The sequence below is a fragment of the Macrobrachium rosenbergii genome, chromosome 16, assembly GCF_040412425.1.
Source record: "Macrobrachium rosenbergii isolate ZJJX-2024 chromosome 16, ASM4041242v1, whole genome shotgun sequence".
NCBI classification, from domain to species: Eukaryota; Metazoa; Arthropoda; class Malacostraca; order Decapoda; family Palaemonidae; genus Macrobrachium; species Macrobrachium rosenbergii.
In genome coordinates, this window is record NC_089756.1 from 50,605,631 (window position 1) to 50,631,276 (window position 25,646).

Genomic DNA, 25,646 nt, shown 5'->3' on the forward strand with positions numbered 1-25,646 from the left:
CTTAATGTATGAAGACCATTTGAAAATAACACCCTATATGTATAACTAGACTGCAATAACACAAGTTATTGTCCCAAGAAATGCAATTAACTAGACCAGCGTTCAGTATTAAAATCAGACAATACGGACCCAGTGAATTTGCAGTGGCTTACAATTGGGATACATGGTGTCTTACTAAAATCTGGTGCTTTCATCAGTCAGCTTTTCATAATTGACTGTATGTGGTTTACTCTGGCATGTAATATATAATGTACAATAGTCCAAAGACACCAAAAAAAGAAGCTCCCTACTGGCATGAAAAGTGAAATACTGATGTCATTCACCATACAACTTGAGTTGCCCTTATATTTAGTTCTTTTCCATAATGCTCAACATCAGGTTTTTGTCTGCACTCCTGTGATTCCTGAAGCGTTAATTTTAGGCAATTTTTTTTAAATGCTTGAGACAGTTGCACCAACCATTTTTTAGTGCAAAAAAATTCTTCTTTCATCCATGCCTTCTATTACAATACCTGGACTTTTTCTCTGTCTGCATTTTTTTATATTTGTTTCTGGCTTCTCTAACTACCAGGACTCACTCCCATAACATTTCTCTTAATAATCAGTACTGTAACATTCAAAAGGGGTTTAGTCCTACCTGTTATATCAAGCTTAACTTAAAACAATACTTGTCATCTTTGTTACCATACTGTTCAAACTACTCAAGGAGTTTTTAGTTTAACATGATCACATTCTTTGGAAGAGTGGATACTGTATGTTGGCATCATATTTACTGTACTTATCATTAAAGTGCTTAGTGAGACCAGTGCAACATTTCTAAGACTTTCATAGAGGTCATCCAAAGGATTTGTTCTTACTACTGAAAAAGTGCAAAGTAAAGCTGAAGTTTGACACCTGAGTGGGGAGAGACAAAAAGGAACAGACAAAACATTAAAGGCAGAAAACAATTAAGCTGGGTCAATGGGTTGCAACAAGAACATATAGTATTTTCTAAAGTTCACTGGAAACAGTAACATCAAAACAATCCTTTTCATACCAATTATGATAAATTCATGACTTACAGTAAGATATATTTTAGGTATACAGTATCATGAATGTCCACCCTTCTAGGAAGCTTCAATTTTATCCATTCTAGCTACTTCATAATCTGGTTGTTGTTGCCAGCTCCCTAGGAACTGTTTTCCCAATTGCAAACTGTAGGTTATATTCAATTTTTCTTTTAAGCAATTTGCTAAATCATTACATAATACATTTAAACATACAAGCACCCAATTATGCTAATAATCAATACCATATATTAGAAAAGGATCAAACAATGACCTGGCACTTGTATAAACAGATGATCTTATACAAGCAAAGTACCGCAGATCTCTGGCAATAAACTGCTTATCGGAGCGGTTAACCACTTATCCGATTAAAGATAATACTTACGGCATCGAAAATTGCTTACTGTCGACGGAAATCTGGTTAACAACTCGCTAATGGCGTCCTAACACCATTAACCATGGACAATTTTCTTCAAACCATTTCATCTGTTTTGATGCCATGCTGCCAAAGTACAAACTATAGAAAGAGAATAGATAACACCACTCCTGTAATGGATACTATCATAGGGTTACAAAACTTAAGTCTAATATTGATGTACCTCTGGAAAAACTGGTCCAGTCACTGATTATTTCCAAGCTTCCTGTAAACAGGCATCTTTATTTCTTCAGCACGGTTAGTTACGGAAAAAAACAAAGTACACGCAGTCTCTGGATTAAGAGTTCATTTTGGCGGAAATGAAAAAATATCATTATCATATATAAATATTGGCAAAAAAAAAAAACTTGTATATAATTGTATACAAATCGCGCTGTAAACAAAACGGTTAAAGCTAATGAGTTAAATTTTTCTTAGTTGTATTGTACACTAAATTGCGATGATTTTGGTATATAACAAATTTTAAAACGATCAAAGCAACACAGAGAAAATATTATCACAAAATGATGCATGAAAAATCGGACATAAAAAAATGTTTTTCAAAAAATTCAATAAATTACTTCCCGTTTGTAAGCTAATTGATTGAATATTACTAGACTGTAAGTGTTTTAGCTTACAATTGCAGTTTTCGACCATTTCGGTCGAGTTAAAAAGTTGACCACCAATTTTTCTATTTATAAATATTTCAAAACTGATAAAAGCTACAACCATGGGTTATTTTTGTTGTATTTATGAAATTGCGCACATTTTCATATATAAAACTTTTATGTAACGACGCGGTGTAAATATTAAACCGCGAGTTACCGCGCATGAGCGTAAGAAAATGTTTTTAAAAAATTCACCATAAATCTGATTGTAGACTTCCACTTTATTGCACAATGAAGTTAAACGATTGAATATTACTAGAATGTTAGAGTTTTAGCTTACAATTGTGTTTTTTTACCATTTCGGTCAAGTTAAAGTTGACCAAAGGTTGAAATCAGTTATCGTGATTTATGTTGAAAATATTTCAAAACATCTACAACCATGAGCTATTTTCTGTTGTATTCTACATGAAATTGCGCATTTTCATATATAAAAGTTTGTGTAACGACTAATGTAAAACGATGCAAACATTACGACAACAGCGAGTTACGGCGCGAGGCTAGGGAAAAATTTTTTTTTCAGAAACCATAAATTGAAATATTGTGCTAGAGACTTCCAGTTTTGTTGCAAAATAACCATGATTGAATATTACTAGCTGAGTTTTAGCTTATAATTGCGTTTTTACCATTTTGGTCGAGTTAAAGTTGACGAAGCTTGAAATTTTGGCAGTTATCGTGATTTATATGAAAATATTTCAAAACTGATAAAAGCTACAACCATGAGTTATTTTCTGTTGTATTCTACATGAAAACCATTTCCATATATAAAACTTTATTTTTTAATATGAAGGAAGAAAAAAAAGTTTTTTCAAAAAATTCACCATAAATCGAAATATTGTACTAGAGACTTCCAATTGGTTGCAAAATGAAGGTAAATGTGACAAACTAGATAAGAGTTTTAGCTTAAAATTGCGTTTTTTTACCATTTCGGTCGAGTCAAAGTTGACCCGAAGGTTGAAATTTTGGCAGTTATTCAGGTTTATATGAAAATATTTCCAAACTGATAAAAGCTACAACCATGGGTTGTATTTTGCTGTAATGTACATGAAATTGCCCACATATATAAAACTTTATGTAACGGCTAATATAGAACAGTGCAAAAATTACGACAAAAAACTGAAGAATTTCTAATTTTCATTGATTACCTCTGGAATAAATCTGAGACTTCCAATTTGTTGCAAAATGAAGGTACATGATTGAATATTACTAGAATGTAAGAGTTTTAGCTTACAATTGCGTTTTTCGACCATTTCGGTTGAGTCAAAGTTGACCGAAGGTTAGTCAACTTGTTACCCAACAGCAGCAAGTGAACGGGGGTTTAAGGGTTAAACAGCAGCAAGTGAAGGGGGTGGGGAGACCACACCATATCACTCAACTATTTGCAACTGTTTCAGCAACAGGGATGCATGTGGGGCTGGTCTGAGGTGGTATTATTAAAAAGACTTAAGGTTTGTGTATCTAAGAAAAAATGAAAATTATGCTGAACCTGCAACTTGTTTGTACAAGGACACAAGCCTACATGTCACAAGATGACTTGTACAGAATAAACAAGGGTTCCAATGGCAGGTCATCTGACCAAATTGTCACAAAACAAATTACTGTATAAGACAACTCACTCATTAGATGGGAATTATTATCCAGTGAAGAATCACTGATGCTATTCTTTTCATCTGGAAATGCCAGCTTCCTGGTCGCACACTTGAGGAGGGGGAAAACCAACTCCCAAACCACTCATATGGCCTGGCATATGTGATGTCAATGCTGCAGGGCCCTGTGCCAGATTTTGCTTTTCTTGTAACTATTTCTTGTAACTTCATTCTACAAATTAAGATGAATGCAGGTTTACCCTCGTGTGACAGGATGACCATCTGAGAAAATAATACTGTTGAAAGTAGACCCAGTGTAGACTGGAACTTCTGGTTTCACCAGATGGCAAACTGGTCAATGTTCCTCAAACCTAAAAAAGCCTTTCCACCACATGCACATGAAGGGACCACAAACCTGCCTCTGGCAACTGAGCTGGTCTGCCACTATATTCTGACAGCCAGAGAAGTATTTAGCTGATAGCTCGATGGTATGGTGAACCATCCCCTCTTACACCTGCCATGCCATTTGGCAAAGGGTGTGAGACCCTCCCCTTTTGCTTGTTAATTTTACTGGTTAATATATCACTACAGGCGTGGTCATTCATCAACACTTGCAAATAAATTATCAATTATCTTGAAACCAGAAGCACTGCACCCAATTCCAGAAGGGTTATGCACCTAAAAGAACCATCTTGTGTTCATACAGCCAAAGCAAATGAGCTGCTTGGGTGCTCACCCCACCCCTTCCTTCAATGCATTCAGGAACATAAACATCTCAGGAGATGGAGAGTTCAACAAAACTCCTCAAGGATCCAACCACCATGCAAGATCATCCATAGCCTTCTGGCTGAGGGGCACAAGGAGTGTTGGAGGCACTTGGAGCACTGTGAGCAGATGACCAGCTCCCTTCAGACACCACTGAAGCAACCACAGATGGAGTTGCTCCTGAGGGACGAGCTTCTCCATGGACAACAGGTGGCCTAGAATAGTCAACCAAGCCTGAGCTGGTTTTTCTGTCAAGATAAGAACTGAGATGACACCTTCCTGAACTTGCTCATCTAAGAGTCTACAACTAACATGTCAATTGCCATGCCCAGTTATCTGCTACTTGGACTGAACATCCAACTCTCCCTAGTTTTTCACAATCCCCAGAGCAGAACAAAATGAGATCATTTTAGTCTGGACCCCTGAGCAATTTATCTGCTGCCTTAATTCTATGCTCTTACAGCACTGTTGATATAAACTGAATACTGTAGAAGGAAAGCGATGCTCTACAAAGCAGTAATAATTTTCCCATTATATTCATGTGGCTGCAGAATAGTTCAACACCTTAAACTACACACTATAACAACCAAAAAGCAAACTGGAAACTATAAGATGATAATAATCTTTTTCTTTTAGCATAATCCCTAGTCAGAGTTGCTGTTATAATATGCCTCCTTCAGCTGTTTCCATCTTTAATAGCTCATTTTATAATTGGTTTTGGCAAATGTTTTATGAAAGGATGTCATTCCTGATTCTAACCCTCCAAATTTATCTGGGATTGGCACTTGCCCTGATTTGGGCCAGCTTGCTCTCCCCCACCCCGAGTGGCTTGGTCAGAAATTATAACAAGATCGCAATAGATTATCATCAGTCTAAATTAAAATACTGTGATAAGATCACTAAGTCACATTACTAGCCTCTCATAGGGCTTGTCTGAAGGATTTATTCTTGAGCAATAATTGAAAGTGAAACAAGGTATAAAGTACAAAAATAAGAGCAATAATTGAAAGTGAAACATGGTACAGAAGTACAAAGACACCTAAGGGAGATGGAAAAAGCTAGAAATCAATGCAGTTGAGGGACCCCAAGGTAAACTGCAAAAACTTTTAGAACTATCTATAGTGTGTCATGCAAACACACTGTAAGCTGTACTCCCTACAGAAACTACTCATTACAAAATAGACCACCTTTTCAGTAGATAAGATAAACTATTACAGAGACAGCAAACAAATCCATACACGTTTCCTCTATTACTCCACCATCCATCCTAAGTCTCAACATAAAGTTTCTGGGTGGTTAGAACCAATATCTGACGCAATTAAAGAAAAACAACTGATAGAATGATGCATCAACATAGTACATGATTCAGCTGTGATGAAACAGTCCACAGATATAATATTAACCAAACTTCTATAATTTTATTTTTGTCTATATGGTCTAGCTAAACTTATTGTAAACTACTTAGCTTATATGTACAGCTGATGTGACTTAAAATTCTCTACCCTTATTCACTGGTTCTCCAGCCAATACTTAAATGTACAGCATGGGATTTTTCTTGGAACACTTTAATCACCTTGCATTACATAATTTGAAAGTGGTTACAGAATTTGATATTATGGTCATCTGCAACTCTTTCATCTTACCAACAAATACCATGTAATTTCATCAAAACTGTGACATCTTCAGTTACAGCATCAAGTGATTCAACCGAGTGATATTTTTCACGATTTCAAAATCTCTGGAATACTATAATCTCTTGCATAAGGAAAGAATGTGAAGAGAGTTCTAGAATTTTCATATTTCAGAAGCCCTTCCAGAACCTCTCTTTGCTGTGTCACATAAACAGTTTTCAGATACATTTTGCACAATGAAAGAAATAGTATGCCACTAAAATTCCATTTAATAGGAAGGCATTCAAAATTATATACAACTATATTTTTACATTTTATGCACATTCTCAGTTTGGTAAAATTTTATCACATGTATACCAGATATTTGCTAAAAACTGGTGGAGCACTCAATATTAAGGGTGCAATAACAGTACTGCAACCTGATACACCACAAAGACTGCTGCAAATTACTCTACAGGAAAATGGTAACCAGTGGTAACTGGGTGAAAGGAGAGTCCCCCCTACATCTCTCCTGCCCCAAGTCAGCATTTTTTCCATTGGCATTAGGAACTGTTGGGTAACTGAGGTGGGACTATGATAAAAGATTCTGGTTTTCATACCTAGCATAAATACTCTTTTAAAATTCAATAATTATTCCACAAGAAATACAATCCACTGCCTTTTTGAAGGAGACTCATGCCTTAAGTGGGAAAATATCTCTCAACTGACTGGGACGTTTAATCACTATCAGGAAATGTCACGTTCCTGGTCATAATAATGAGCAGGGGACCAATGACTTCTGTAACCTCCTAAACAATCCTGCACAGAGATGCTAGAATGATAGGGCTCTGAGCCAGAGTGAGATGTGTCTGTGCTCTCACTTTAAGAAAACTTCAGAGAACCAAGTGTGGTACAAACAGGAAAGAAATCACTGGTCAGAAAGGCAGCTGACATATTGATCAATATAAACTGAGGGGTTCAGATGACAGCTTTACCACCACCAACCCCCTGGTTAAAAGGGAGAGCTGAGGAAGTTACATCTTATAAGCCAAAGCTTTAAGATAGAATGCTCAAATGTAAAGTCTACCTACATTATAGTCTGACAAGCACATGTGCATCATGTTCCATCCAGCACATAGCCTAGTTGGCCTAGCTGCTGCCTTACAGAGGAATAAGAGAAAGGGAGAAGGGAGATAAAGAAGCCAGCCACTCATCCACTAAAGCTCCAGCTTTATGCCTTCTGAATACCAAAAGTGAAATGCTTCTTGGAAGACTATACAACCTGTTGAGCAACCACCACAGGTACTAAGGAGAAGGTGTCAAAGGATCAGTGGGAGACATCCCTATGATAAAATGAGGTGAAGGTAGTCTGGTGCTACCAGATACTTACCCTTGTTACCTGTGAAACCGAAAATTTTCTCCAAAAGGTTAGGGATGGTCATCATCCCTGATTACTGAGCTCTTGCTCAGTAGATCTGGAGTGTTGGCAGGACAGTTGTCTACTCTGAACTTTCACTCAAAGTACACAACTGTGCTTTCTAGGCAAATTGTAAGCCTGCTTGTCATTTCATAATGCCAGAAAGAAAGAGAGCCCCCTTACACCTTCTTGTGCCTGCCAGTACTACAACGAGGCACCAACACCACAAGGTTCATATTGGGCATAAAAGCATCTTATACAGATCCCCACTAACAATTCTCAGAGAGAGGAACCAGAAAGATCTGGAATTTGTCATCATAAACTGATGGGTCCCAAGGTTAAGGCTAGCAGAAAACATTCATTCAGAGACCTCACCTAAGGGCTTGTCCAGTGTCTAAGTTAAGCTGTGAAGGACAAGGTATGCAAGACTTTGAAGCTTCTCATGAACATAGACACTCTACCAAGGATGAGAGGTCCATGCCCTTCAGTGAGAAAAACCTGGCTAAAGCAAAATGACTGTGATGAGAAAAGATGGTTCACTTACCTGGTACACATTAGCTGAGGCTGCCTCAGAATATGTGGCTAAAGAAAAGTGCAGCCCAAGGTGGAAACTCTCTAGGCCTCCTGACCAGAAGATCTAGCAGATCAGGATACCATTCAGCACTTGGCTCATGAGTATATCCTGCAGTTATCTGAGACCAATAGAGACAAACACTCCATTGATCACTCAGTGATCAGACTGAATGGAAGAAAGATGTACAGATTATCCCATAGGTCCTGGAATATGTCCTCCAAGGCAGCCCAAAGATCTGGAACAAGAAAGCAAACCAACAGGACCTCTCAGTTAACAGTGTGGCAAACAACTGGATCACTGGTGTTCCCCAGAGCTTGAAAAAGCCTTTCTGTCATGAAAGAATATGCTGATGTGAAAACATTCTTTCTAGCCAGACAGTCCCTAGCTGACAATTTTATGGTGTGGAGAACTGCCCACTGGTGTATCTCCATTATCAAATGGCAGAAGTGATGGAAGACTGTCCCCCCATTATAGTGACAATGTTGCTCATCAACACTTTGGAGTGACCATCAAACAACCTCACAATTCTGCAGCTAGCTGATAAGCAGATGAAGGCTGTTCTCTGTCCTCACATCTAAAATGGAGAGATCTCCCAGGTGTGCACCCAAGAACAGGGGTGGACAACCTTTCTTTTTTTCAAGAGTGCATGCCCTAATCAGCTAAATCTTTGATAAAGAATTTGCCCGTGTGCCTACCAAACTTTCTTGGAATCATCACTTGGTGTCTTTTAAGTACAGGGATGTTTTTAATAGCCATTTAAGTATAATTCTAGTTGACATATACATCCACACAATTCAAATACAATATTCTATTTGTATTATCACGCATAAACAATAATTGATTTTTTATTAAATAAATCAGCCATTAGCCTTTTCAGTTTTTTTCAATACAGATGTCCAATCTCAATATTTTCACTGAACACAATATAATTAAAGGATAAAAAATTAAAGATATTCTTTAATTGCTTTATATACCTTGTGAATGATGCATAAAAACTACAGGGGAAATTTAAAGTTATTTTGCCTACAACACTAGATACCTTATTACATCAGGCAGAGGTGATTCTTTACAATTTTTAGAAAGTATAAAATGCAAACCAGAGAAAGAAACGCTTTTGCCATATGTATTAAGTCTTGTGACGAACTATGAGCTGGCCTGTCAAAAGCACATCCCGTGCAGGTGCATTTATGTGGACGTTGGAGGTTTCCACAGTTAGATACAGTGGGTATCTGACGCATTCATTTGTGCTTTCTGATCATGGACTAAGTGCATGGAGACAGTGTGACAGATGGATGGAAAAGTTGTGATCCTTTGAACATTAAAATGGTGTCATCACGTTTCCGGGGAGGGGTTAAGTGTGCGCATAGATGTGTGCACTCTGTAATGGTATATTATGAGAGGAACATACAGTAGCTATGGACTTTGATTTGCGGCTGGGTGTGATCTGCTCGTTGTGCGGTGTTAATGGATAAGAACAGCCACTGTGAGATACGTTATTTGTGGCCATAGAATGTAAGTAAGATAACTCATTAACATATATCTTTTCCAGACATTATGAGGAAATACCCAGTTTGTGTCGCAGTGAAACTCCTCTGTTTCTCCATTATGCATTTTTCCATTCTATTCTCCACTGTGCATTTTTCTGTTTTAAATGTCTTTTCTTTAAACACCATTTCAGGTTTTAATATATGATATGTTTCTTTTAACAGGAATTCTGGGTTTGTCCTGTGAGGACAAACATTTTGGAAGTGGTGTTCTTGTACATACTCTAAGACATTTATTTTAGTCTAGAATAGTTATGACCTGTTTATTTTATCTGATGACCAGGGTGTTAGTCACTAGTATTGGTTGATCTAGAAACATTAATTCAATTGATTGTAAATCAGAATTTCCTCAAGTTATGATTTCCATTCTTAGGGGTGTGAATCCCTCCATTTCATGACCGTAACTTTTACTGAAATACTTTCGTTAAATTTGCAAATAAAGTCTAGTTTTGTATCTTGGTGTTTAATTCCAGTAGCCCTTTGTTTGAGGATAGATTCAGTGAGAGGAGTCAACAAGAGAGAAAGAATGTGCTGACCCAGGGCCGGCCATTTGCTACCGGAGAATCTTAGGGATGGAAGATGATATGATGCTGTTCTTAAAACAGATGCAGTAAGAGATTATGACCCTATCTGACCTGGGTATAGGGTCATAACATATGTTTATTTACCATCAATGAGACCTCCATTGCTGCGTTACTGTACTGAAGAAAGCTAATCAACATCAGGCTCATATTTTGTAACTTTGAGAGATATACATGCAATACTAGTTTCATTCATGAGCCTACTCCTATTATGAGACTCAAGAGTTCATCACTGAGAACAATGATTCACAAAAATATGTGGATGAAAAAATTGTATATTAATGTTGTTGCAAGATTTTTCCAACAACCAAAATTTTGGGGAATAGTATTTCAAGTCTTAATACCTTGTTTTCCTAATTCTCTGTTACTCCTGTCAATGGCAACCCATAGTATGTGAACTTGGTGTATGAACTCTTTGTATGAATGTGCAAGCACTGAGCAAGAAAGTACCTCTGACTCTTCAATGCATACCTTGGCTGAAATGCAAATACCAGGGAGTATGGTGCAATAGTTGTAACTTGGAAGGAACAGGCACACTCTTGTTCACATGCATGCTCAGAGAATTCAGTGTCAACCCTACATATGGCAAGACGTCATGGCTGCAGGAGGGGGGAACACCAATGCCAACCATTAAAGAAGAAAGGCCCCACTGAAAAGTCCAACAGGACTCCTTGTGAGACGGCTTCCAAGACCTATTCTTCTTCCAACAAGAGGAAGAAGGGGCAGAAGATGAGGAAGAGCTCAACAAGAAGGGGGAGAAAGAATCAGCTATGTACCTGTGTTTCTCCACCTTAATCTGTCCACAAGTCTTAATCTCCTTAGCCACAGTAGATGTGATCAAGAGGGGTAGCAGTGTTTGAGGATCCCAGCCCAAGCTCAATACCATGAGGGTATTTCCTACAGGCATGACGACAGCCACAGGAGGATCAATAATGTTCAGCACCTTAGTAGGAAAGCAGCAGAAGCAGTAGAAACAAGGAACCCCTTAGCCAAAGAGAAAGAAAAGTTGTCCTGAATACAGAGGAACAGCACATATGCAATTACTCTAGTAAAGCAGTCATACCAGAAGCAGCCAATAATGTAGAGGTCTCGACTGGAAGAGCTCAGAATGCAAAACTGGGTTGGCATTGTCAGAGAGCATGTCCTGGTCACCTACCTTCACACAAGTAAACCCCTTCAGACTCACTCAGAGGAGAATGAGAAAGGGCAGGGACAAAGGGAGGAAGGAGCCAAAAAAGACTCAGCAGTGTGAAAGGTGGAGTACCTCACCCCCTAAGACACTAATAAGCATCTTTTGGCCTTCCTGTGCTGCTTGCTGAACCTCTTCCATCATGATCACGTGCAAGTAGGCCACCATCATATCCAACAGTATCATACAGCAATGACCTGTTGTACTTAAATTCTATATGCAAGTATGCAATCCAGGGATTGTGCTGCTAACTTTTCTCCACATATCTTAACTGAGCTAACAGCAAGGTAGTGCATGGCAATCCTATGTCTCAGAATAAACAGGAAGACACTGGTTCACTGGTCAGCCCTGCCTATGGCAGACATCTTACCCACAATGCCAACCTTCAAAGAAATGCCCTGACTCAAAGTTCAACAGGAATTCTTGAGAGAGGGCTTCTGAGACCTCTCCTACCTCTTCCTGCAAGGCAGAAAATGAGGAAGAGGTTGACGAGGAGGAAGAACAAGCAGATACGTATTTGCATTTCTTCACCTTACTCAGTCCAGGAGTCATGCTCTCCTCAGCTACAGCTGATGTGGTTGGGCAGTTAGAAGTGTCTGATGAATACAGAATGTGCTCAGTATCATGAGGGCATCTCCTACAAGCAAGACAACCATCAAAGAAATCTCAATGGTGTTGAGTGTCCTAGCACAAACAGCAGCAGCAGCAGTAGGAACAAAGAACCCCATCTTCCAAAGCTGAGTGGTCCAGGAATGCAGTGAGAGAAGAGTCACATGGAATACCAAGGGACATCTATGTCTTCTGCAAGTACTCCAGCAAGGCAGGCATACCAGCAGCAGCCAGTGAAGAAGGCAGGGGTAGACTGTACAGTCCACAGACACATGCCATGTGCATATCTGGGTCAGCACTGTCAAAGCATGTGCTGACCGCCTACCTTCACATGCATTTCCAATTCAGACAGAGCCAGAGGCGAACATGCAGAAGGGGAGAGTACCTTCCCCCACCCAAGACACCATTGAATGTCTTTTGACCTTCTTTTACTTGTTGCTGAAACTCTTCCACTATGATGGAGATCATCCAGAAAAATCCTTGCAGTGTGTCAAGTCTGCAGGACCTTCCCCTGGAAAACAAAATCTGGGAATCTACAGGTTGACCATCATTAATCTGGCATCACTGACAAAATCTTCTGGGAATCTACAGGTTGACCATCATTAATTTAGGCTATTCTCATTTATACTTTTACTATATTTTCTAATTTTTTATTGTCACAACCCAAAAAAATAAATGCAATCATGTGCATAGGGTACATACAACACACAAACTCATTCTCTGGTGTCAGAGAACTTGCTACGGCTTGTTTTGGCTTGTCTTGTTAGGTTTATGATTTTCTTAATTAACATTTTACGCTATTCTCATTTATATTTTTACATACTGTACGTTCTCATTTTTTATTTTTACAAACCAAAAGATAAATGTAACTGTCTGCATATAGTATGTACAAATGCACACTCATTTGCTGGCATCAGAAAGTTTCATACAGTCGTTTTGGCTTTTGTTATTACGCTTATGATTTTTTAAATTTATATTTTAAGCTGTTTTCGTTTTGATTTTTACTGCATTTTCTCATTTTTTAATTATCACGACCCACAAGATAAATGCAATCATAGGCATAGGGTACATACAAACATACCAACTCATTCTCTGACACAGGAGGACTTGCTACAGCTTGTTATGGTTCCTGTTGTTACAGTTACGATTTTTTTAATTCATATTTTATGATATTCTAATTTATATATTTACTGTATTTTCTAATTTTTTTATTTTTACAACCCAAAAGATAAACACAATCGTATGAGCAGGGTACGCACAAAAGCACAAATTCATCCGGTGGCATTTGAGAACTTCCTACAGCTTGTTTTGTTTTGTATTACTACGCTTATGATTTTCGAATTTATATTTTATGCTATTCTCATTTAAATCTTTACTGCATTTTCTAATTTTTTTACAACCTAAAAGATAAACACAATCATGTGCATAGGGTAAATACAATGCACACAAACAGCACCAACAAACAGCAGTGGCAGGTTGCTGCAGTAACCCACAAAACTGAGCTAGCCGAAATTAGTGCCAGATTAGTGAAGGTTGACCTGTACAGGCAGTTTCACGGGGTTTGTCTAGCGACGAAAAACGGCAATTTTCGGTCCCGAAATTCGCTGATTTCCGCTTAACGGTGCCGATAATTGGGTATTGACGCAATACATGCCTAACAGAGGTGCAAATAAGTGCCGAAAATTGCTGAAAAAGCAGCTAAAATCACCAATTTTCAGTTATCGGCGATTTTCGGCTATCATCACGCCGTCAGAATGGAACACCCGCCGATAGCCGGGGACTGTCTGTACTAACGTAAGATGATGTGCAGCAACTAAATGTGCACTAATGTTCTTCACACCTTCATTGGTCATACACTGTTTCCTCCATTGTGATAAAACACACACACCCTTCAACTACCCATCAAGGTGGTCAAAGAAAAATTGGTGGCTTGGTGCCTTATGGCAGGTGAGTGGGGGACTACCCCAACTCACCAGCCAACCACCAATTAACTACCTTTTTACCAACGACCATTTCCAGTTTGCACTGAGGAATAAAAGACAATGGTTTGTATTTCTGTAGGAATAAACAAAATTTTCCAGTGTCTCAACAAATAAGATGGGAAAATATGAACCTCTTTTGTGGCTTCCCAAAACTCAAATCTTGTTCTTTACTTAATTCTAAAGCATAGAAATGACTTTACAGCTAAACATATAAAGTACACAACATATCTGTACAAATGTATGCTGGTCAAATAATAATGAAAATTAAATTGATCTTAAGAAACAGGGCAATACATGTGATTTTCTGTACTCACCAAAAATAAGGACCAGAAAAAAATTTTGGTAAATATATCAGATTCAGTGACATCTGTGGTGCATCACTATATTGTGATCGAAAATAATGAGTAAAAAAGCCACAATAATGTAAATGATAAACTGTATTTTTCAAGATACAAAAAAAAATACAAAAAAGGATCAAAACAAGGGAGCTTTCGACCACCTGCACAACGGTCCTCTTCAGCTGTTGTGCAAATGGTCGAAAGCTCCCTTGTTTTTATCCTATTTTGTATTTTTTTTTTTTTGTATCCTGAAAAATTATAAGATCAAATGGCCATGTAGGGACTAAACGAGATGGTTTTGAGGATGTGATAAGAAAAGAAACATTTGGAGAAAGAACCCAAACTGGAATTCTGACAAAGCTAAGTATTCAAGAGCAAATGAAGAGATGAATCAAACCTTCAAGACATGGACACTGACATAGAAAATGGAGGAGACTAGGAGGAGGTATGACCACATAATGTTAAGAATTATGGCTGTACATATTGCATTAGGAATATCATGTTACAAATGAACATGAGGAAAGACATGCTATTCAGCAGCATAAAAACAGACTAAGATTGACAGTTTAGACATGAGAAGAATGTGGAGCAGTTAGAAAAGTATAGTTATGGAATTAACAGAATAAAGACCAGTTATGAAGGCCCCTAAAATCATAGGAAAAAGGTATAGCAAGGTATATTACACCACTAGACCACACAGAAATTTAGGCTGAAAGTCTACTAGACAAAAGACAGAGAATGGACCTCATTTCATGTCAAACCCCATGAAAGGAAAACCTGACATATACTAAACATTAACCCTTAAACGCCTACTGGACGTATCATATGTCGACTAAAATTGTCTGTTGGGTGCCAAGTGGGCGTACCGACTACAAAAATTTCAACCTTCGGTCAACTTTGACTCAACCGAAATGGTCGAAAAACGCAATTGTAAGCTAAAACTCTTACATTCTAGTAATATTCAATCATTTACCTTCATTTTGCAACAAGTTGGAAGTTGACACAATATTTCGATTTATGTGAATTTTTGAAAAAACTTTTCCTTATGTTGTAAGCTAGAAATTCTTTCATCATTTTGTCGTAACTGTTTAATATTCATTATCAGTTTTATATATGAAAATGTTGCAATTTCAAAAATACAACAAAAATACAACCCATGGTTGTCTTTTAACAGTTTGGAAATATTTTCATATAAATATTTCAAAATTTCAATGATCAACTTTGACTCAACCGAAATGGTCAAAAAACGCAATTGTAAGCTTAAAACTCTTACATTCTAATAATATTCAATCATTTGCCTTCATTTTGCAACAAATTGGAAGTCTCTAGCACAATATTTCGATTTATGATGAATTTTTGAAAAAAAACTTTTTCCTTATGTCCGCGCCAGAAATTCTTTCGTCACGTTGCCGTAATGTTTGCACCGTTTTATATTAGTCGTTACATAAAGTTTTATATATGGAAATGTGCGCAATTTCACGTAGAATACAACAGAAAATAACTCATGGTTGTAGCTTTTATCAGTTTTAAAATATTTTCATATAAATCACGATAACTGCCAAAATTTCAACCTTCGGTCAACTTTAACTCAACCAAAATGATAAAAAAACGCAATTATAAGCTAAAACTCTTACATTCTAGTAATATTCAATCATGTACCTTCATTTTACAACAAACTGGAAGTCTCTAGCACAATATTTTGATTTATGGTGAATTTCTGAAAAAAAAACTTTTTCCTAACGTCTCTTGTATGGTAACTCAGCTGAACATCTCAGAAATTCTTTTCGTCACGTTGTCGTAATGTTTGCATCGTTTTACATTAGTCGTTACATAAACTTTTATATATGGAAATGTGCGCAATTTCATGTAAAATACAACAGAAAATAATTCATGGTTGTAGCTTTTATCAGTTTTGAAATATTTTCATATAAATCACAATAACTGCCAAAATTTCAACCTTCGGTCAACTTTAACTCGACCAAAATGATAAAAAAACACAATTATAAGCTAAAACTCTTACATTCTAGTAATATTCAATCATTTACCTTCGTTTTGCAATAAATTGGAAGTCTCTAGCACAATATTTTGATTTATGGTGAATTTTTGAAAAAAACATTTTCCTTACGTCCGTGCGGTAACTCGGCCGAACATCTCGGAAATTCTTTCGTCACGTTGTCGTAATGTTTGCACCGTTTTATATTAGTCGTTACATAAACTTTTATACATGAAAATGTGCGCAATTTCATGTAGAATACAACAGAAAATAACTGATGGTTGTAGCTTTTATCAGTTTTGAAATATTTTCATATAAATTACGATAAATAGAAAAAATTCGACCTTCGGTCAACTTTAACTCGACCGAAATGGTCGAAAACTGCAATTGTAAGCTAAAACACTTACAGTCTAGTAATATTCAATCAATTAGCTTCATTTTTCAACAAACAGGAAGTCTCTAGCACAATATTTCGATTTATGGTGAATTTTTGAAAAAAAATTTTTTTAAGTCCGCGCGTTACGGATTCATGCATCATATTGTGATAATATTTTCTCTGTGTTGCTTTGATCGTTTTACAATTTGTTATATACCGAAATCATCGCAATTTAGTGTACAATACAAAGAAAAAAAATAATCTATAAGTTTTAACCGTTTTGCTCACAGCAGCGATTTGTATAAAATTATATATGAAAATTTTTTTGTGCTGTCATATATTTCAATATTTATATATGATAATGATATTTTTTCATTTCTGATGGTTGCATACTAAACTTCAGGCAATGACAAAAAAGGAGCCAAAAATGAACTCTTAATCTTAAAAACTAAGCGTGCTGTGATTTTTTGAAAAAACTTTTCCCGCTTTAGCGCTAACTCGACGCCGGCATACGGGATACGTTTTTGTAAATAGAGGCTCGGCGTTTAAGGGTTAATGACAATGGTGGTGATGACATATCAAGGGAAAGCAACATACATCAGAGAAAGTGTATAATAAACTAAAAATGATAATAATGAATGATTAACAAAAGAAGAAAAAGGACACTAACATTAAAGATATAATCAAAGGATCATTAACTAAATAAATCTGCATCTACAATGTATGAATACAAACAAAAAATGCTCTCTCTCTAAAAGTGGTGAATATGGGAGCTCCCCAAACAAGGCACTTCACATTCACTACAGATATTAAACCGATTTGGCAGCAACAACAATTCTGAAAAATCTACTAACATGAAATGATCACTTAATTAATGAATAACTGAATTTTACATAAATTTCTGGTCTATGATCCTGAGTGTCACCACAAGTTGTGAAATCTGTCTTCTGAAGCTAACCAGCCAAAAGTGATAATGTATTCTACATAAAATTACAGTTCTACTGATCATTTACTGTACCTTGTTGTCCTTGGGCTTGCACAATACAAAATTCCTCTTCTTCATCTGACTCTGATGCCTCTCCACATACAATAATGCCTTGGATACCGCTCATCTGTCAATCAAAATTATTCAAATTTATCGTCTAGAAAAAAAAATGTCATTTGCTGTGTCAAGTGAGTACACTGTAAAACCAGCCTCTTAAAATATCAACCTACGAACTTGAAACTGTTTTCTAAACCCTACTGTTTTCGTAACCGAAAAATAAAGCGGAACATCACAAAAATATAAGAAAACTTACTTTTAATTTGAAAACGATGTAAACTGCATTATTAGTTTATGATTATTCTGCCATTTTCTATTTCTTTAGTTTATCTTTATTGCACAATTTAAAAAGGACGTTGTGGGCAAATTCTTTAAAATAATCTTAATATCTCATAGTTTCCAAAAACTACATTACATACGCTTAAATTACTAATTGTAATACAGACCAAGAATGTTATACAGCATTTCCAATTTTGAAAAAACAACTGATACAGTATTTTATAGCAAGCATACAAAAAATTTACATACAGCTAATCTAATAACTACAGGGTTTAAGATGCTAACTTGATTCTAAATTTTAAAAGCAGTGTTGATGTTTTGTGGCACACAAATCAACATACATAAACAAACGCTTCTAGGATACAAATGGCCACTTCATTCCAAACTGGCAGTTAATGGTGTTAAATACAATGCCTATACCACCAGAGGTGTTAAAAGTGATTTGGTGGCAGGTGAACTTTTAACTTCTCTAGTTTAGTTATAAGTAGTTGACCAATTACTAATGTGTTAGGTTAAGGAGAGTGGTAAACCTTTAAGGCTAATGGTTTGCAAGGTAAAGATGTCAAAATTTTGTTAATAAGGTTAGCTCTATCTTCAATGAAATACAAGACCTTAATCTATTCAGCCAAAAGTATCTTTGCGTGCTTGTTGAAAAGACGAGATTTCAACCAAGATTTGGGGTATCTTGTGTCCTCAAGATACTAAGCCAAAGGTCATCTGATCACTGCTTAGGTTACACCTGAAAAAGTATTTTGATGGAATGTTTAGTTTTCAGTAGCAATTATTAGCAATCTGCAAACTTTCAAATTGTCATACCTCACAGTCTAAATAATCAATATCAATTTAAAGCCAATCACTTGTATCTACCATTATTCAATTGACCTGGTATGTACTAATTAAAGGTTTTAACATCATTCAGTCTATTTCCTCTCTGGGTCCTTTATCATAAGAAAAAATTTTTTTCTCATAAAACATAAGACCCATCGCTTTTTTACTATTTACCTCGTGTTTATGCATTTTTAACATCATTGAGAGTAAAACCACTTGTTTTTGTGTTTCCTCTACCCTACAGCTAACTTTTTGGGAAGAGTCCACAATGGAAACCAGGGTTTTGTGGTTAAGGAAAAACAAAAATGAGTTAATAGCTCCAAAGCCAATATTGAAATCAATATTTATTATTAATTTGCCTTTCACACTCAAGGAAAACGCACAGCAATTTTCATCATTCAGCCACTGACACTATTTGATTTGATCTTGGCAATAAACTAATGCCATACTTTTGAACTATGCAATGTTCTAAATATTGTGTAGGGTCCAACCCAGATCTACACAATCATCCGAACTCATACCCTACGGGCATCCACTCCTCACAACAAGCATCTCCTGACATACGGGCCAAGCACACGCATATGAGAAACACAGCCAACATCATACATCCTTTTTTATGTATACTGTTGTTCATAATCATGTCATGTCAAATGTATCATTCTAACTGAGGCAATACAATGTCAGCTTTCCAGCTATATTTATCAGAACTCTGTTTGCAACTTGTATATAGAATTATGTACCATTCTCCATTCTAGAACAACACAGTTGACTGTATATTAATCTCTATTTTGTTTGCCTTATGTCGGGCACTACATTCCTGCTTGCAAGAGCCGTTGACCCTTCTGTTTGTTGCTTTGAATAAATTAGTAAGTTTGTAGATGCTGCCTCTTACTCAAGCCTTCGCTACATTGGTGACCATGGTATGACCAGCCCACCCAGCCCCAACAATGCCAGCCTCTCCAGTGACAGCGTGCCGCAGCCTCCATCATCTGCCCCCTGTTCATGTCCCACTAACCAGAAGCTTGGTTCTTCAGGGCAAAGACAATCTTCCAGTCAAAGAAAATCACACAAAGCAGACGCTGTCCTCGAATTCCTACTAGAACTTCAAACCCCTGTCACCTACAAATCACTGAAGGACCAGCTGAAGTCATCCTTCAACATGCCACCCACCCTAAGAGCCAAGAAGTCCCTGGACAATGTGGGGGCAGCCATAGGGGATGAGTGGCGACTGCATGTCTACAAGCAACTGCGGTAGCTGGTAATGCTACCTGGTGCAGACAGCCAACCCGAGTCAACCCTGGACCTTGTGATAGAGGTCCTCCTCACAAAACTGCCCTGCCAAACAGTAGTGGCCATGCCCTATGCCTCCACCAAGCCCATTGAAGGATTCCTAAGATTGGTCGATGCAGTACACATGGCCCACAAAACAGCGGAGACCACCCAGCCACCCACAGCAACAGCAGCACGACGGTCCCATCAGTCAACTGACACGGAATCCGACAGCGACCCAGAGGGATTGGCCGCCCCCATCCACAAGCAGAGCTACCCAAACATTTCAACAACAGAAAGACCAGACAGAAGAAAAACGAACCACCAGAGGGAATGTGCTTCTCCCATTGGAAGTTTGGAAGAAAGGCCAGCAAATGTGATAAAGGCTGCCTGTTCTCAAAAAAAAATGTAAGAGGGTCACATCAGCAACCCAAACAACTAAACGTCAGCAGTGAGCAGACCAGTTGTCTCGTAAGAGAAGCTGCGCCTAATTTCCGCTGTCTTTCTTCCAGGTATGAACACAAAAGCTCAACGTGCTTCTTCATAAGGGACGAGAGGTCGAACACAGAATTCCTCGTCAACACCGGGGCATGCATATCATTCATGCCAGCCAGCCCGCATGAAAGACTCAACCCCACCACACCCACCAACATCCACATATCCACCGCTAGTGGAGCACAACTCAAGATATACAGGAGGCAGACCATGAAACTGTCATTCAATGGGAAAGGCTACAGCTGGGCGTTCATCATGGCAGACATATCGTTAGCACTTTTAGGAGCAGACTTCCTAAAAGAACACAACCTGCTGGTGGGCATAGCATCAAGACAGCTGATTCCAAAAACTGCCCCTGCATCATCACCGCAACAACTATTAAAGCAACCCACCACCATATCATCACCACAACAGCAGATACGACAAACCATACCCATTGCATCAGCCACCCCACCACCAAGAAATACGCCACCTCCTACAGGAGTTCCCAGAGGTCTTCAAAGACAACCTACAGCACGACTTAACCATACCAGCTAAGCACAACATTCAGCACCACATAGAAATAGAAGGTTCCCCAGCCCATGCCCGCTCCAGATGTTTGGCCCCAGAAAAACTCACCTACACCAAACAAGCATTCAAGGAAATGGAGAAGGCAGGAATATGCCAGAAAGGCCCCCCTCCACATGGTGCCAAAACCCAACGGAACATGGCTGCCGTGCGGAGACTATCGGCGGCTAAACGTTAAAACGAAGCCCGACAGATACCAGCTGCCGAACATAGCAGACATCACCAACCAAATGAACGGCATTAAAATCTTCACCAAAATAGATCTGCTAAAGGGATACTTCCAAGTTTTGGTAGCGAAGGAAGACATGGAGAAGACAGCGATTACCATCCCCTTCAGCACCTACATGTTCAATTACAGCTGCTTCAGCCTTTGGAACATGGGGGCAGCCTTCCAAAGACTAATGGATGAGCTCCTGGGCAATCTTCCCTTCTGTGCTGTCTACATCACTGACATCCTCATATTTAGCCTCAACCTCAAGCAACACCTAAAAGACATTAAAAGGGTGCTATGAATACTCAAAGAAAACAGACTTGTAGTAAGGGAACACAAATGCAAGTGGGGAAAAAACGACGGTGGATTTCCTGGGACATCAAATAAGCCCAGACAGCACCAAACCCTTACCAGCAAAAGTAAGAGCAATCACCGACTTCCCAACACCAACCACAATCAAAACAGTACTAGAATTTTCAGGACTAATTAACTACAATCATCAATTTATACTGAATACTGTATTGCTAAAATCATGAGTCAAATATATAATTGTTTAAAAGGAAAACCCCCAAAATTATTTTGGTCAAATATTCAAGATAATGCATTTTTATTAGCAAAGCAGGCAATAACCTCTACAGCCACATTAATCTTTCCTCTACCCCATAGGGCCATCACTTTGACGACTGACGTGAGTAACAGGGCGATGGATGCGGTACTGGAGCAGGACACAGATATGATGGTCATTAAACGCTGACATTCTTCAGCAAAAAGCTAACAACAGTGGAACAAAAGTACTCCCCACTGGTAAAGAGTTGCTGGCAGTCCACAAAGCCATCCACCACTTCCACCACATGCTTGAAGAACAGCAGTTCATCATATAAACAGAACACCAACCCTTGGTGCACACCTTCACAAAAACCACAGATGCTTGGAAAGCACAACAGCAGTGTCACCTGTCTGCAATAGCTGAACACTCCTGCACCATTAAGTACCTGAGGGGTCTTCAAACATGGCTGACACTGTTGTGAAACTGCACCAACACTGTCCACCATCCCAAAATAGCAGAGGCACAAAAAGATGACGTGGACCTACAGCGAAATAGTTAAAAGTTTGAAGTATTTTTTGTTCCATTTTTTGATAGGGACACAGGCTCAAAAGGAGAATAGTTCCATTGTAACAATGCCAGGTCCTTTTTTTACAGGGTTATCCTTTTTCTCGCACAGGTCATCAACATTTGGAGATTTTTCAACCTCCAAGGTGGGTGCAGAGGCCGTCATCTGTGCCAAAACAGTATCATCAGAGGGCCCAGGGGTACTTGATTCTTTATTGTTACTATTCATAAAGAGCAAATAGAAAAAAAAAATAATAAACCTGAAAACTTTAAAAAGATATCATTAGCCTTTCATGGGGTTTACTCATCAACTAATGACACAAGTGAGAGCTGACCCCCAAATGTCCACCCCCTACCCTACCCCACAGGGGATGGTACAATATGATTAGAGTGACCAAGTGTAAGCCAAACCTGCTTGCTAGGACCGAGAGTACATTATTGCACCCCATACTTACTGCAAAATATGTCTCCTTAGTACAAGGGTCATATGAAGATTTGATCAATCTGTTTTACAACTTTTGCTACAGTAGCAAAATCTAAATGAACCTGAATCAGACAGAACAACAACAAAAACTGGATAAATGACCCTGAAAGCTACAAAGCTTGAAGGCTACTCAAAATAAGCAATAATACTTCACTGAAACCCAGCCATACAACCGAAAATCAGTACACAAAAACTGCAGCACTCAAGAGCCAGCAAAAACAGAATGATGTTTTCTGCTATGTCATTTCCAATACTCCCGTTAGTGGGCGGGGCTTGTCACTTACACTAAGCTATCAAAGTGCTACTGCGACTTTTTAAACAAAGGCTGCTGCGCAAGTTGAAACTATAGCATTGTAATTACTTGGTAAGTTACTTATATGAAGCATCATTTTATAGCCTTGTATAGACACTCCCTACTTTATGACCATTTGATATACTGTAATGAATACTGCAAATCTGAAAGGAAAAAATATCTAAAATTCTCAGCTAGGATACTGCATCCCATCATCTATCTCATTTCAGTCAAGTCTCAGCCAGTGTATCACAGCTTATAAAAAAGTGATTCTGCCTATTATTTCACAGCAGACACAGGAAGGAGCTGTCATTATCATATAAACTGTTAGAACTGAAGGGTTCTCATATGGAGCCTTCCTAGAGTGAAATATTGCTCCATGGAAGCTAACATACCGAGAAGGCTCGTCCATTGGTTGGCCGAGCAGGTTTGACAGGTGAGGAATTTGTTCGCTTTCTATAGACATGACTGAATTTTTTGGGGGTCAGAAAAACATAAAAACTCTGAGAGTTTATCATTACAGTAAACCCCCGTATTCACGTTCTCATGGTTCGCAGACTCACGCATTCGCGGGTTTCTCTGTGGAACATATCTAGCCATCATTCACTGAAAATCCGCCCAATTGCGGTATTTTTCACTGAGAAATATTCACTAATTACTGTATTTTCATATAATTTTCATGAATAAATGCACTTTTTGTGATAAAACTATTAAAATACTCAGGTATAAGCATTTTTACAGGGTTTTTCTTGGTTTAAGCTATCAAAATGGGCAGTTCTAAGTGTTTTTAGAGGAATTTTAAGCATTCGCGGATTTGACCTATTTGCGGAGGTGTGTGGGACGCATCCCCTGCGAATACAGGGGTTCACTGTATCCCCAAATATAGACTCCTCTGTGATAAAACCAGCTGGGACTTCTGGAAGTTGATTAACAGGCCTAAACCTTGTGCTAAGCAAAGGGTCTTCTGAAGGTCCTCCATTCACCTGTCCTTCGAAGGTGATCGATGAAGCCAATCGTCTAAAAAGAGAGAGATGTTGATCCCCATAAGATGTAGCCACTTGGCGAGCAGCGCAAGGACTTGAGTAAATACTTGCAGAGCAGTCAAAAGGCCGAAGCATAAGATTCGAAACTGGTACACTGTTGTGGAACACAAATCTTTGGTACTTCCTGGACTCCAGGTGAATAGGAATGTGAAAATATGCATCTGGCATGTCTATGGTTGCCATCCAGTTGCCCGGATGAATGGATGACATGACAGGGTGACTTGTTTCCATCTTGAATTCTGTCTTTTCAACAAAAAATTCAAGGCGCTGATGTCCAGTACCAGCCTCCATCCCCCTGATGCCTTGGGGACTACGAAGAGACGATTGTAAAAACAGTCTGACCTGACTTCTTCGACTTCTTCGATGGCTCTCTTCTTGAGGGATGAGACTTCATTCAAGAAGACCATAAACCTATCTGAGCCCACAAGGCATGTTGACTAAAGGGGGCCTCTCCCTGAATGGGATGGAGCAGCCCTCTTTCAGCACTGTCACAATCCACTCCACTGCTCCCCTTGTACAGGCAGTCCCCAGTTATCGGAGGGCTCGGTTATCGGTGATCCGGTTTTACGGCGCTTGCCTAGTGACGAAAATTGGCAATTTTCAGCGCTAAAAATCGCTGATTTCCACTTGTCGGTGCCAATAATTGGGTACTGGTGCTGATACACACCTAACTATGGTGCAGATAACCAAAAATCACCGAAGTGCCAAAAATCGCTGATTTTTGGTTATCATCACGCCGTCAGAATGGAACGCCCCCCAATAACCGGGGACTGCCTATACTCCATCTCTCCCAGAAGTGGAGGAGCCTGGCTCCTACCAGCACATGGAAGAAAGGGTCCTCACTTCCGATCAGAAGTCTTGGAGAAGGACTTCTTAAACGGTCAAGATGAGAGTCACAGTGTTTGTTCTAGGTCTTGACCAAGTCCCTGTTCTGCTACCACAAAAGGGCAGTGGCTGAAGGGGAGAAACAGTTCTGGTGCTTGCAGTCAAAAGTTCCCTGGGACGCCTAGACGAGCAAGCTAAAAGGTCTTGAGTACCTTTCTTCTGAAGTTCCAAGATATCGCTGACTGCGTACTGAGGGAAGAGGTGCTGGCGATCGAGAGGAGAGTATAACAAGACAAGACTTCTGTGATGTAGTGACGCTCTAAGAAACCTATTCCCTCAAATACTTTAAAAAGATTCTTAAGAAGGTGGTCGAGTTCTGTAGGGGAGAACATCACCTTAGCGACAGAGAAGGCTGACCTCCAAGACGAGTCAATAAGGCCAGAGAAGTCGCCCTGGGAGGAGGAAGCCACTCCCAGTGAGGGAGCTTCCCCGGTGGCACAAGACGAATACC

At 38.7% G+C, this 25,646-nt stretch overlaps 1 protein-coding gene across 4 annotated transcripts in view; it reads right to left on the reverse strand.

Annotated features, from left to right (window-relative positions):
• Positions 1-25,646, reverse strand: part of LOC136847429 (uncharacterized) — an 85,428-nt gene that overhangs the window by 33,179 nt on the left and 26,603 nt on the right. For 3 of the 4 annotated variants that reach the window (XM_067119102.1, XM_067119105.1, XM_067119104.1), the window contains one exon: positions 17,708-17,801. In XM_067119102.1, coding sequence (XP_066975203.1) covers positions 17,708-17,801 — 94 coding nt within the window. Of the gene's footprint in view, positions 1-17,707; positions 17,802-18,621; positions 18,750-25,646 lie in introns of all 4 variants that reach the window. The other variant, XM_067119103.1, reaches the window with a different exon arrangement.